Source organism: Eschrichtius robustus, chromosome X, assembly GCF_028021215.1.
Source record: "Eschrichtius robustus isolate mEscRob2 chromosome X, mEscRob2.pri, whole genome shotgun sequence".
In the NCBI taxonomy this organism is placed as follows: domain Eukaryota; kingdom Metazoa; phylum Chordata; class Mammalia; order Artiodactyla; family Eschrichtiidae; genus Eschrichtius; species Eschrichtius robustus.
The window spans coordinates 61,925,008-61,937,720 of record NC_090845.1 but is presented as its reverse complement, the minus strand read 5'-3'; the positions used below and the strand labels follow the sequence as shown (position 1 = coordinate 61,937,720).

Genomic DNA, 12,713 nt, shown 5'->3' with positions numbered 1-12,713 from the left:
AAACCCATTTATTAAAAACAACAACAACAAAACCCATTTACACAACTTTGACTGTTACTTTGACTCAGGATATTAGTGCTGGAAGGGACCTTATATATCACTATTCTAGCCTCGTCCCTTTATTACATAAATAAGGAATCTGGGCCTCAGAGAGATTAAGTGACTTGCTTAAGGCCATCCAACTAAACAGTGGCAAAGTCAAGACTAGAACTCATGTCTACCTGGCTTCTAAGCTATCACTTCTTTACTACAGCACATGGCCTATCCTTCGGCATCTCCTTAGTACAGATAGGAAATATGGCTGAATGAGGAAACCTAGTTTTTTCAGCATTAGCTTTGGACAAGTCATTATTTTGGTACCTGCTGCAGTCTCCTTTGCAGATACCTAGTGATTCATACCAGCCCACTTCAGCTGGGTTGAAACAATAATAATCAGGATGGCCTTCATGCAAAGCATCAAGGTCTACAGCTGATGTGTCTACAAGCAGTCTGATCAAAGAGCAGTCCATGTACTTCGAGGCCTCCAAAAGGGAGAAATTAGATTGTATGTTAACTTGCTCCCCTTAAAACCCAGTTACATTCTCAAGTTATAAAATCAGGGAAAAAGCCTAGAAAAGAATCATCTCTCAGTGTTTTAGAGATAGGATTTATCATTGATAGCAAATATCACTTACTTGCATTTTTGGCTATACTTCTATATTTCCTTTATAAGCTTACAGCAACAGTGCTATTATATCTATGCTTTGTGTGTGTGTGTGTGTGTGTGTGTGTGTGTGTGTGAATGATAAGCTTTCCTCAAGGACAAGTATACCCATATTTGCCTGCCATTTGGAAACTCCTTCCCCAGAGTTTTAGGTCCTCTACCATTTGTTCCTGTGTGTACTTCTCACCTGTGCTTCCTATTACTTGGCTGACCTTTTCATCAACAATCAGCTCATGCTTACCACTTCAACCACAGTAGAGAGCATAAATGTTTGCTGAGTAAGTGAATCAAAGTCAGACATGTTCTGCCCCATTTACTCTCAGTGTCCCAGCTCTGTGTCCCGCTACTACTTCTACTATCAAGTCTTTGCAATATGCTATTCATTGTGCCAGAAGATGGCTTCCCAGGTGCTCCCAAGACTGTATTTCCCTTTCTGTCTTATAATGCAGCAAGAGTCGTCTCTTTCATGGCATGTTCATAAACTATATCTACTTGGTTTGGCTTTACAGTCACTCTTAAAAGCCCCTCAGTCCATCTCCCTGAGATGAGTATGCTGAGGTCCTGTGATGTGTTCCTATTTCTTTGGCTTGTTTTCCCATTAGATCATAAGCTCTCTGAGGCTAAGGATGAGCTCTTAGTCCCACTAAGAGCACATGGTATGTTGCATTCCTGATGACTTTCCAAATGACTTAAGGCCACCATGGCTGTCTGTTCCTCATGACTTGCTTCTCTCTGGTGTTGTGGCTTTACAAGGCTCAGTTCCCCATGTGGTGCACTATCAGCTAATGAAATCGAATAACCTTCCAGGAATCCAGCTAGGGTAATTTGTGAGCTGTTCTCTTTAAGTGGAATGTGGCTGCAGGCCACAGTTGGGGTAGTGATGAACTGCAATGCCTGGGAAGTTAATGTTTCAACATAGAACACCTAGGTTTGATAAATACGTAGGATTATCATTGTGTAAGTAAATAGAGCATGCCTCAAAGTCAGATTGTTTCTAACTAGCCTTAACTTTGGTGTGTTCAACCTTAAAGTTCCCACTCAGCTTCTGGTCTACAGTTTTCACTGATATGACCATGATGTGGTAGAAACAAACTGGACTTGGAGTCAGAACATTTGATTTCAAGTCCTGACTGCCACTTTGTTTTATGTCCCTGGGCAAGGTCATTTCCCTCTCGTGGGTCTCAGATCCAGCTGTAAAATACAAATAATAAACACCTCACTGGATTTTTTTTTTTGGTGACAATGAAAAGAGGTAACATATATGAGAATGGTTTATAAACTGTAAAGTGCTTTAAAAATGTGAAAGATTATTATGGTCACACTGGAACCAGTTTCAATGAGATGGTATAGAACACTACTACCTGTTCAGACTGGTCAGAACTTGAAAACATGAAAAGAGCCTCCCTGTGCACCCAGGCAGCCCTCTCAACTAGCCCCCGGTTCCATACAGAGCTGGCCCAACAAGCAACCCTCAGCAGAGCCAGTGCCTCTGAACACGATCAAAGGACTGAGGTGTAGGGTCTGGGGCCGGCACACCCTCACTGGCGGTGAAGACTAATGATTAGAACCCCTGAAAGAGATGAGCTGCCTCCTACCCCTTGGATGTTCTTCTTGGACACCTTAACTAATTTTGTTGGCTTCCATTCCTCATCATCCCCATCACCACCATCACCATCACTGTCCTCAGGCTCATTCACAGAATATTCTGAACAATATTTTATATCTTCGATGTCCATGCTTTGCTCCAGGAACTTTTCTTTAAACCGGGAAGGTTTGGGCTAAGAAAAAAAGTTTGGAATGGTTATTTAATTAAAAACAACAACAATAACATGTGGATTATATCTTCCCAGTGGCTGCTGCCAGCTATATTCTCAGAGCAGAGATTTCAGATGCCCTCAAATATACCCCAATTGGCTTTACCAATCAGAAGAAATTCTGCTTTAGCCTTTGGCCTCACAGAGTCTTTGAAGGGAGAGAAACTGAAGGGATAGAGGCTGAGCAATCTGAGGGAGGAGGGAGGGACTCATGATATGATAAGTATCTTTGGATGGACAGCCGAACACTGCTCTTTTCTATGTGCCTCCTCCTCAGTTGTGTTGCATAATGCCTGTACAGGGTCCAAAGTCAGCCGTCTAGGGAGGGAGAATGCTTATTTTCCTCAAGATTGCACTGTAGTTTTATTTGGGACTCCATAGAAAACTGAGATGCTGGAATGTGGGAATTTTAACTCTCAACCACTTCTGAAAGGTGATTTGAGTACACTCACCCCATACCTTGGCTATGCGAAGGTATCACAGGCCCTGAGCAGTTTACCTTAGGTGGGATATATTCGAAAGAAGAGTCTGGAGATAGAAGGGTATCCTTAGGAAGATGAGATTTCTGTCTGCTGGCTACTTGGAGGAGGTTCAGTTTCTATTTGAAAAGAAGAGACAAAGTGTACATTGCAGGGCAGCTTCTGAGAGTGTTCATGGCTAAAACATAAAGATTCCTAAGTTAGCTTAATCTTAAGCCATGGTAAAGTGAGGCAGGGTAAGGGCAAAGTAGGTTGAATGACTCCCACTTTACAAAATCAGTATTAGATTCAGAAAAGAGCAAATTAAAAAATGTGTTTATACCATCTGAAATGCACATGACCATACCACATGGAAACTAGATGTAGACCTCATAAAATTGAGCCAAGTCATTATACTCAGGGTTGCTCCCACGAGCTGGCCTCAGTTGCAAGAGGGTCTCCCAGGGCTTATTAAATGGGTGGGAAGCTGTACTACCTGCTTCATGATTTTGTTCTCTCGGAGAAGTTGCTGATTTTGCTCACACACTTCCTGCATCTTCTCAAGTTCTTCATCCTATTTCCAGATAATGCAGTGACAGGTGGGGTTATTTTGGGCACTACATGTGGGTTACCAAACAAGTCACAGAGATGAAAACATACTACTGCCAAGTTGCTGGCAGCAGGTGGTTTTTGCACAGCAGGCACTGGCGCCCAGAGAAATGCCTGATCCCCAACAATTCCTAGGTGTCCTGAGTGCCACCTCTATTCCAACGCTCCCAAGCAGCCACGACCGCACTTGCAGGAATGCCTTCCTCGTTCTTTTCTATTTTCTAGCCTCATATCCCTTATTCACATCAGGATGCTGATAAAGAGACCCACCCAGAGAGTCAGCTGTTTCTTTGAAGTCTACAGATGCTTTTGTCCACGCTTCTCAACACAGATTAGGCAATTTGTTTGCTACACTAATAAGCCTGATTAAACTTCCTTGGCACTTAACGATAATTGGATTCATGCCTACGACCTTAACACGTTTGGTTATGTCTTTGATGGGCGGTGCCAAGGAAGCCGTAGAGAATGGTGGTTCAGGAGAAAGACTCTAAGTTGGATAAAATAGTGCTCCAACATGCTACTAAAGGGTGTGGTGTTCCCAGCCTCTGGAAGAAATGCAGACCCCAGGCATTTTACAAACAGGTCAGGTCTCAACTCAGAACAGGCACAGGAAGAGACAGCTAAATGCCCCTAGGATTCTACTGGATGATTTAACTTTCTCAACTCTTTAGAGCTCAGGGTTGAGGCAAAGAACCAGGAGGCCTCGAAGTCTGGTTTGGAGTATGTACTGTCATTTCTGTACCAAAACGGAGGTAATCCTATGTGTGGCTACATCCTAAACACCCCTAAATTGATCAAACAGGGCAACAAGGCAATAGAGGCTACCATTATAAAAGGCTACCATTATAAAGCTTTTTTTCAGTAGGTAATTACTCTTTCCTGCAGGTACAGTCATGTGAATCAGACAGGATTCTCAGTCAGGCCTGGGGACCCCACCTCTGGAGACCTTTAGCCTCATCTCCATACCTGACACTTCAGGATGCTCAGCAGCTGTTGTTCCTTTTCGCTGACGGACTCCTCGAGCTGCTTCTCCGCCATCTGGCTTTGCTGCAGCTGGCTGAGGAGGTATAGCACCTAGAGAAAGATACAACCCAAAGGTACCAAAGGAATGAGAGGAAAAAGGAATTCTGGTTCAGTCCAAGCAGTGATCCAGTTACTCCTTTGTGATTTCAAAGTAAATTGTTCTCTTTGGCTCTCATGGCTTGAAGTATCATCATGTTCATCTTGGTATTAAAGTTGAAGGCTAAGAGCCATTGTCACTGGTATGTGTAAACTTATTAGATGAGTCATTTTTCTCTATTTCTGGTTTCTTATTTGCAAAAGTTGGAGAAGACTACGTGGTCTTTTGAAGGAAACTTCATGCCCCCATTATTATTATTATTATTATTTTTAACTAACAACAAAGAGCAACAACGGTTTGTTTTTCCGTATAGCTTCTTGGCTCGCCAGCTTACCTTCTCTTGGTGCTGTTGCTCCACTCTCACCAGCTCTGCCTGTAACTCTGTCTCTATTTCAGCAAAATGATTTCGTTCCTCAAACAGCATCTTCTGCATGTCAGCACAGCTGGCCTTGTTCTGTTTCAGGCTGCTTTCAAGCTCGCTGACCTGTATTTTGGAGGAGACCAGCTGGAAGGGATAAAAGAAGATCAGTTTATTTGGAGAATGGCCACCTTTCCCCATTCATTAGGCAGGAAAATGTCAGCTTTCTTGAAATGGACTGAGAAAAGTTCTTCCATGTCCAAGTCCATTCTTATGTTTTCATGTCATATGGATTCTACCATTGAACAGAATCACCACCACCCAAACCAAGAGCCGAGATAGATATCTGTTGAGATAGGTATCTTAGGGCTGGAAGCCACTGCTGAGGTCATTTAATCTCTTGTTCTACCTCGAGGCAAGAATAAATCTAACACAAACAGTATCTGACAATTCCAAATTCTGATACTCAAGAAGTTCTTCCTTAATTTTAAAGAGAAATCCATAGCACACACCCTTATGGCTAATTATGTCCCATTTCAGAATGTCTGTGTTCACATGTTGGAACTCGTAGACACATTAGCCGAGACTACAGCTCTGGCTCTTCAGGCTAGATTGATATCCTATGCTGTCCTAGTTTTATATTCTCTACTAGCCCAGATAGTGAACATCATAAACACCAGTGTTCACAAGACTAATCAGGATTTCCTTAGTAGGATAAATCTGCTAACCCAACACAAAAATGCATAAAGGATAGCACTGCTCAAACTTGCAGAGTCCGAGTTTGTATGCTTGCTTCAATCACCAGAGGTGATCAATTTTAATTCCTCTTGTGACAGTGGAAGATGATATATTTATTTTAAGGTCAGTGAAGATGGATTTTCCTTAAGATGAATCTTTATATGTCAAAGGTTTTCTCTTTCCTAGATTGTATCTTAAACTTTTCGAATATAATACATGTCAGAGGTGTTTTAAAAAGTAGTATAGTATAATATTTTACGTTTGACCTGTGGCCTACTGTGGCATCCTGATCTTTTCATAATAATAACAGTGAACATTTATTGAGCACCTGCTATATGCCAGGCATGGGTATCAACTTGCAACTCATATATATTTTTAAGTGACTGGCCTGTACTTGCCCACACCAACCTTTACCCATAAAACTATTTCTCTAATGTTTGTGTCATTGTGGCTTCTACCATGAACAGTGGCAATAACACTATGATAGTATTCTAGGATAACATCTTATTTCAACCCACCAAGCCAGACCCCGAATTGCTGAGAGGAAGAGAGATGTTTACCTCTCCAATTAAGTACTTCAGGGCACACTTGGCTTCCAGAACGGTAGCAATATTCTCCCAGCGGTGTTTTGGCCTGTCTTCACTTTCTGCATCCAGCAGCTTCTGCTGTAGGTCAGCAATCTGAGCACTCCTTCAGGGAAAGAAACAGTGAGCCTTATTTCTAGTAGCCTCAACACCAAGGAGAGGGGAAGAGCTCTGAGGAGAAACTTCAAATAGTTTCCCGGACACAGGTATCAGTTAAATACCATTTAAATAATGATTGAGTCATCTGGTTAGGGTTTTATACAGTATCTCAAATCTTGTTACAAAGGGATGCTAAGACTAACCAAATGGTTTTAGTTTATTAAATACTGGTTGAAATAAGTGGGTCATATAGTGGGACTTGGAAAGCTTTGTTTTAGTGAGGCTTTTGTTGTAGCACGTTGACCATAATGTGACTTTGTCTTGAGGCCACATAAGCTGGAACTGTGACGTGGTGGCTCACCTATGCAAGGACAAGATTCAGGTTAGAGACCTTAAGGAAAATAATCTCAGAAGAACAAACAGGTAGATGCTCTTTGCTGGAATCTAACACCAAACTGATACCTATGGCTGGTGTCGTGAGAGGTTATCTTGGAGTACCTGCCACAGGACTGAGAAGTTTCTACGAAAACTAGATACCACGACCCTGGTTATAGCTTCCAGATACTTTACGGTCAAGTATAGCCTGAGACCAAGATGTACACAATATTTCAGTTTCGTCAATAGCTTCCTTCTCAAATTTGCTAGGTGTCCAGTGAGAGGGAGCATACCGGCATGTGTGTAACATGCAGTGCTATGTAAGGTACTATAAAGAAGATGGGTACTAAAATAATCTAAGATAGCAGTTCTAAACTTTTTGGGTCTTAGGACCCCTTTACACTCTTAAAAATTATTGAGGACCTCTAAGAAATTCTGCTCATGTATGTTAATACCTATTTACAGTTTTAGAAAGTAATTTTACAGTATTAGAAAGTAAAACTGAGAAAAACATTATTAATTCACTTAAAATCACAACAACCCATCATACATTAACAACTACACCTGCAATGACACTATTTCCAAATAAAGTCACATTCTAAGTCACATTCTAAGGTCCGGAAAGGACATGAATGCAGGGTGGGGGAGTGTGTGTGTCACACACACACACAACAACATTTTCCAAGACGAAAAATAATGTAGTGAGAAGAGTGGGATTGTTTTACATTTTTACAAATCTCTGTAATGTCTGGTTTAGTAGAAGATAGCTGGATTCTCATATCTCCCTCTGCGTTTAATCTTTTGTGACATGTTCTGGTCGATGTAAATGAAGGTAATCTGGCCGCACGTGGATATGTAGCTGGACAAAGGAGGAGCATTTTATTTTATTATTTTATTTTATTGTGGCCATGCCGTGCGACTTGTGGGATCTTAGTTCCCCGACCAGGGATTGAACCCAGGCCACTGCAGTGAAAGCGCCGAGTCCTAACCACTGCACTGCCAGGGAATTCCTGGGAGGAGCTTTTTTTTAAAAAATTTTATTTATTTTTGGCTGCGTTGGGTCTTTGTTGCTGTGCATGGGCTTTCTCTAGTTGCGGCGAGCGGGGGCTACTCTTCGTTGTGGTGCGTGGACTTCTCATTGCGGTGGCTTCTCTTTGTTGCGGAACAGGAGCTCTAGGCGCACGGACTTCAATAGTTGTGGCACTGGGGCTCAGTAGTTGTGGCTCGTGGGCTCTAGAGTGCAGGCTCAGTAGTTGTGGTGTACAGGCTTAGTTGCTCCACGGCATGAGGGATCTTCCCGGACCAGGGCTCGAATCCCTGTCCCCTGCATTGGCAGGCGGATTCTTAACCACTGTGCCACCAGGGAAGTCCCCAGGAGGAGCATTTTAATAGTCTTTTCAGATAATTGTGGATATTCTTCTTTGAGACTACACCAAAACCCAACTTTAAGTTCCAACTTTAACTTTTAAGTTCCTTAAAAGTTAGTTGAAATGTGGTTACTTGCAATCTGAATGGATCTTTTACTCAACCTTGACTCTGTAACATGTCATTTGGACAGTCATACAGAGCCTTCAAATCAACACATTTCATTACACAATATAAAAAAGACCACAATTGTTAATATCACTACCGGTCTCGTTAGAAAAGTTACGAAAAACTGTCAAGTTTACAGTGGCAGATACACGTTTTCCAAAATTCTAAGTTTTGCTTGAAAGCTCAAATTTTATTTTTGGTGACAAACACTGTCATTTGTTTTCCTTGACTTGACAGGCTCACTCGGTTCATTTTTGAGAAAATGTCTGCCAAGTACCCAAGTCTGAATAACCATAGTTTGTCTGTCAGTCGTTCTTTCAAGTAAAAATGATGTCCCATGAAAAAAGAGGCCTGTTAAACTCACACCTCAAACAATTGCACAAATGCTTTTCCTCGAGAGAAACATCGTCCTTCGGCATCAGCACAAGTGGTTTATGTGTTCTTCCCATTCTGTCACACAGAATATTAAAAAGATCTGAACTCAAGGGTTGAGATTTAATAAAATTAATAATTTTTATTGCTTTATCAAAGCCAAAAGTAAAACTGACTTTTAAGTAAAACCGAGAGTGTGTGGTGGTGAAGTATTCAATGACTGCTAGTACAGGTTTGTGCCACTGCTTTGATTCAAGCTAAGGTGTTAGCAGTTTTGTCCACTGTTGCTTTTGCACTATCATGGCAAATGTCAGTGTAGTAAAAACGGCAAACAATGTCTTAATATTATTATAAAAACAGGGAGTCACCTAGACTCCCTGAAAGGGTCTCGGAGACCCCCCAGGAGTTTGTAGACCTCACTTTGAGAACCCTGGTCTAATATATAGTCCTTTCCTTTAACAAGCTTACAATCTGTCTAGATTGACAAGACTAATCAATGTAAAATAATTAATAAATATAAAGATAACATACATCATCTACACTACATGACCAAGTACTGTAAGTTCTGAAGGAGTTTAGAGAAGAGGAAAATTAGTGAGGGATGAAGAGTCAGGGAAGGCTTCTTGGAAGAGGTGGGCCAGAACACTTCAGAGTTGTTTTATCTATCAAATGTCCTTTCTTGTCCTTAGGGAAATTCCCTTGATTAAACTCACCTCTGTCTAATTGCCCTCTACCTGGCACCTGCCCTACATTTAAATAATCATTTACTTATGCACAGTGGTCTGCAGGTAAATGTTTAACAAACAGCACCTAAAAAACCAGATCTGATTTGTAGCTTTTGCTAGTTTCTGTAGTGTAAATACTCTCACCAAAGGAATTGTAAGCTCTCAACAGTTTACAACCGTCTTGAAATTTTAACAAACAATTCCAACACACCACTGTCAGTCATTATACTGTTTCTACTCGAGAGCAAGGACAATGCCATCTATTCTTTCTATATATCCCAACTGCATCCAGTGCAGCACAAAGCAGACACTCAAATGTTGAGCAACTTAAAGATGTATCCAAAGATAAACAGCTCGTATGTGTTGCTAAAAACAAATTAAATGGTCTCCAAGGTCTTCTGGGCAATACAATTCTATTACCCTAAGACACTATAAAATATCTGTCAAAGTTCTGTTCCTTCTAGATTTCACAGACACTTAAAAGAAAGTAACAGTGATTAAAGAGAAGAGCATTCATTGAGCACTTCTAATATGCCAAGTACTGTGCTATGTACTTTACTTTCTAATCTCATTTAATGGTCATGATACTTTACTTATGCATTATATTATATCTACTTTGCTGATGATCTCTAAAGTTCTCCTTCTCCCAGGTTGTTGATCTTCTGGTATCATTTCTTGGGCTCCTCTAAAGTTTTGTTTTTAGTCAGTTCTTGTGGTATATGATAAAGACCATAGGCTTTGGAATTAGATAAACTGAATTTCGAATCCCAGTTCTGTATAAACTTTAGCAAATTTTTTTTTTTTTGATGGACATAGTGGTCCTTATTTATTTATTTATTTATTTATTTTGCCTGTGTTGGGTCTTCGTTTCTGTGTGAGGGCTTTCTCTAGTTGTGGCAAGTGGGGGCCACTCTTCATCGCAGTGCGCGGGCCTTTCACTATCGCGGCCTCTCTTGTTGCAGAGCACAGGCTCCAGACGCGCAGGCTCAGTAGTTGTGGCTCACGGGCCTAGCTGCTCCGCGGCATGTGGGATCCTCCCAGACCAGGGCTCGAACCCATGTCCCCTGCATTAGCAGGCAGACTCCCAACCACTGTGCCACCAGGGAAGCCCAGCAAATTTTTTAAGATCTTTGAACTTTAGCTTAGATCTCTAAAGTGAGAAGAATGATACTTACCTCACAAGGTATACCTCATAGGGAGAGACTGAATGAGAAAATGTATCTAACATGTCTAGTGAAGTGTATAGCTCAAAAAATCGTTACTTTCTCTTGTTTCTCCTACATCACAAAGCTTCTGAAAAACAAGCTTTAGAATAACTGATTGATAGGTTCTATTTTGATTCAAGGCATAAATTTTTATAATGCCTTAGACATAGTCCCATTACCTGAGTTCCATTTCAGTCTCTAGGCTTTCAATCTGCTTTGTAATGGAATCCTCTGACTCAGAAACTTGACCACGCAGTTCAGCAAGTGAGAATGTACGCCTCTGTAAAGAAGAATAGTGGGGATGAGGGTGAAGTACTACTTGGAAAGTAATTCTCCCAAGTAGTGAGGGCTTCTGGGGAGTGTGGAGTCTGATCATTGGTAATGTATTTCCATAGGGCACTTACGCGGAGTTTAGGAGGCGGATTCTCCCCAGATTCCACTTTTTCTTTGAGTTGAGCCACATCCTGAGCCAGGATCTTTCTGTCTTCAAGAAGGTCATTCAGATGGCGTTTGGCTTCCTCAGTACTGACCATAACCTCAATTTCATTTCCAAGCCAACTCTAGAAGATAAATCAGTGATGTTGGGTTAGGGATGAGGAATCTCTGGCCCATGGGCTATATTCAGCTCCAGATTTAATTTCACTTGGACCAGAGCTCAAGTAACTAGCAGTGAGATTTCCATTTGTGCCTACACTGACCAAAAATCCCAATAATGCTCTAAGAGCCTTTAACAGCAATATCCCAAAAGGTCACAAGAAAAGTTTTCTGCAGAAAATCTTTCTCCAGATATCCTAGCGTTTCTATGTATTCTGTCTTTACCTTCTCCACTTTCTCCTTAACCTTTGTCCTTAACAAGTCATAATACAGAACTGAAGTATATTTAGATTACCTGTTCTATTTAATAAATAGATAACTATTATTAATCTTTAAAATAGATGAATGGAATTTAAAAAAAGCAAACAAAATTAACTAAATTCAGTTTTTAAAAAAGTAACCATCCCTGAGAAACCTTTCACTTTTGGATGAAGATGTACCATGCTAAGAGTAATCAAAGAAAGCTGGAGTGGATATATTAATATCAAATAATATAGAATTTACATCGAAGGAGATTATTAAAAAGAACAAAGGCTGGAGGTATCATGCTCCTTGATTTCAAACTATACTACAATGCCACAGTAATCAAAACAGTATGGTACTGGCACAAAAACAGACACATGGATAAATGGAACAGAATAGAGCCCAGAAATGAACCCACACTTATATGGGCAATACATCTATGACAATGGAAGCAAGAATATACCAATGGGGAAAAGACAGCCTCTTCAATAAATGGTGATGGGAAAACTGGACAGCTAGATGCAAAAGAATCAAACTGGACTACTCTCTCACACCACGCACAAAAATAAATTCCAAATGGATCAAAGACATAAACGTAAGACCCAAAACGATAAATCTTTTTAGAAGAAAACATAGGCAGTAAGCTCTTTGACATCAGTCTTAGTAATATTTTGGGGGCTATGTCTCCTCAGGCAAGGGAAGAAAAGCAAAAATAAACAAATGGGACTATATCAAACTAAAAGCCCTTGCACAGTGAAGGAAACTATCAACAAAATGAAAAGGCCACCTACTGAATGGGAGAAGATATTTGCAAACGATATATCTGATATGGGTTAATATCCAAAATACACAAAGAACTCATACAATTCAACATCAAAGCCAAACAAACAAACAAACAAAAACGAACAACCAGGTTTAAAAGTGGATAGAGGATCTGAATAGACATTTTTCCAAAGAAGACATACAGATGGCCAACAGGCACATGAAAAGATGTTCAACATGGCTAATCATCAGGGAAATGCAAATCAAAACCACAATGAGATATCACCTCACACGTGTCAGAATGGCTATTATCAAAAAGACAACAAATAACAAGTGTTGGTTATCCATTTTAAATATAGCAGTGTGTATACCTGAAACTGTCACAACATTGTTAATCAACTGTATTCTAATATAAAATAAA

General features: G+C 40.6%; 1 protein-coding gene across 3 annotated transcripts in view; it reads right to left on the bottom strand.

Moving 5' to 3' along the window:
* Window positions 1–12,713, bottom strand: part of KIF4A (kinesin family member 4A) — a 125,598-nt gene that overhangs the window by 13,976 nt on the left and 98,909 nt on the right. For 2 of the 3 annotated variants that reach the window (XM_068533730.1, XM_068533727.1), the window contains 8 exons: window positions 11,098–11,253; window positions 10,873–10,973; window positions 6,361–6,490; window positions 5,039–5,209; window positions 4,551–4,658; window positions 3,472–3,549; window positions 3,017–3,115; window positions 2,299–2,481 (listed from right to left, as the gene is read on the bottom strand). In XM_068533730.1, coding sequence (XP_068389831.1) covers window positions 2,299–2,481; window positions 3,017–3,115; window positions 3,472–3,549; window positions 4,551–4,658; window positions 5,039–5,209; window positions 6,361–6,490; window positions 10,873–10,973; window positions 11,098–11,253 — 1,026 coding nt within the window. The remainder of the gene's footprint in view (window positions 1–2,298; window positions 2,482–3,016; window positions 3,116–3,471; window positions 3,550–4,550; window positions 4,659–5,038; window positions 5,210–6,360; window positions 6,491–10,872; window positions 10,974–11,097; window positions 11,254–12,713) is intronic. The other variant, XM_068533729.1, reaches the window with a different exon arrangement.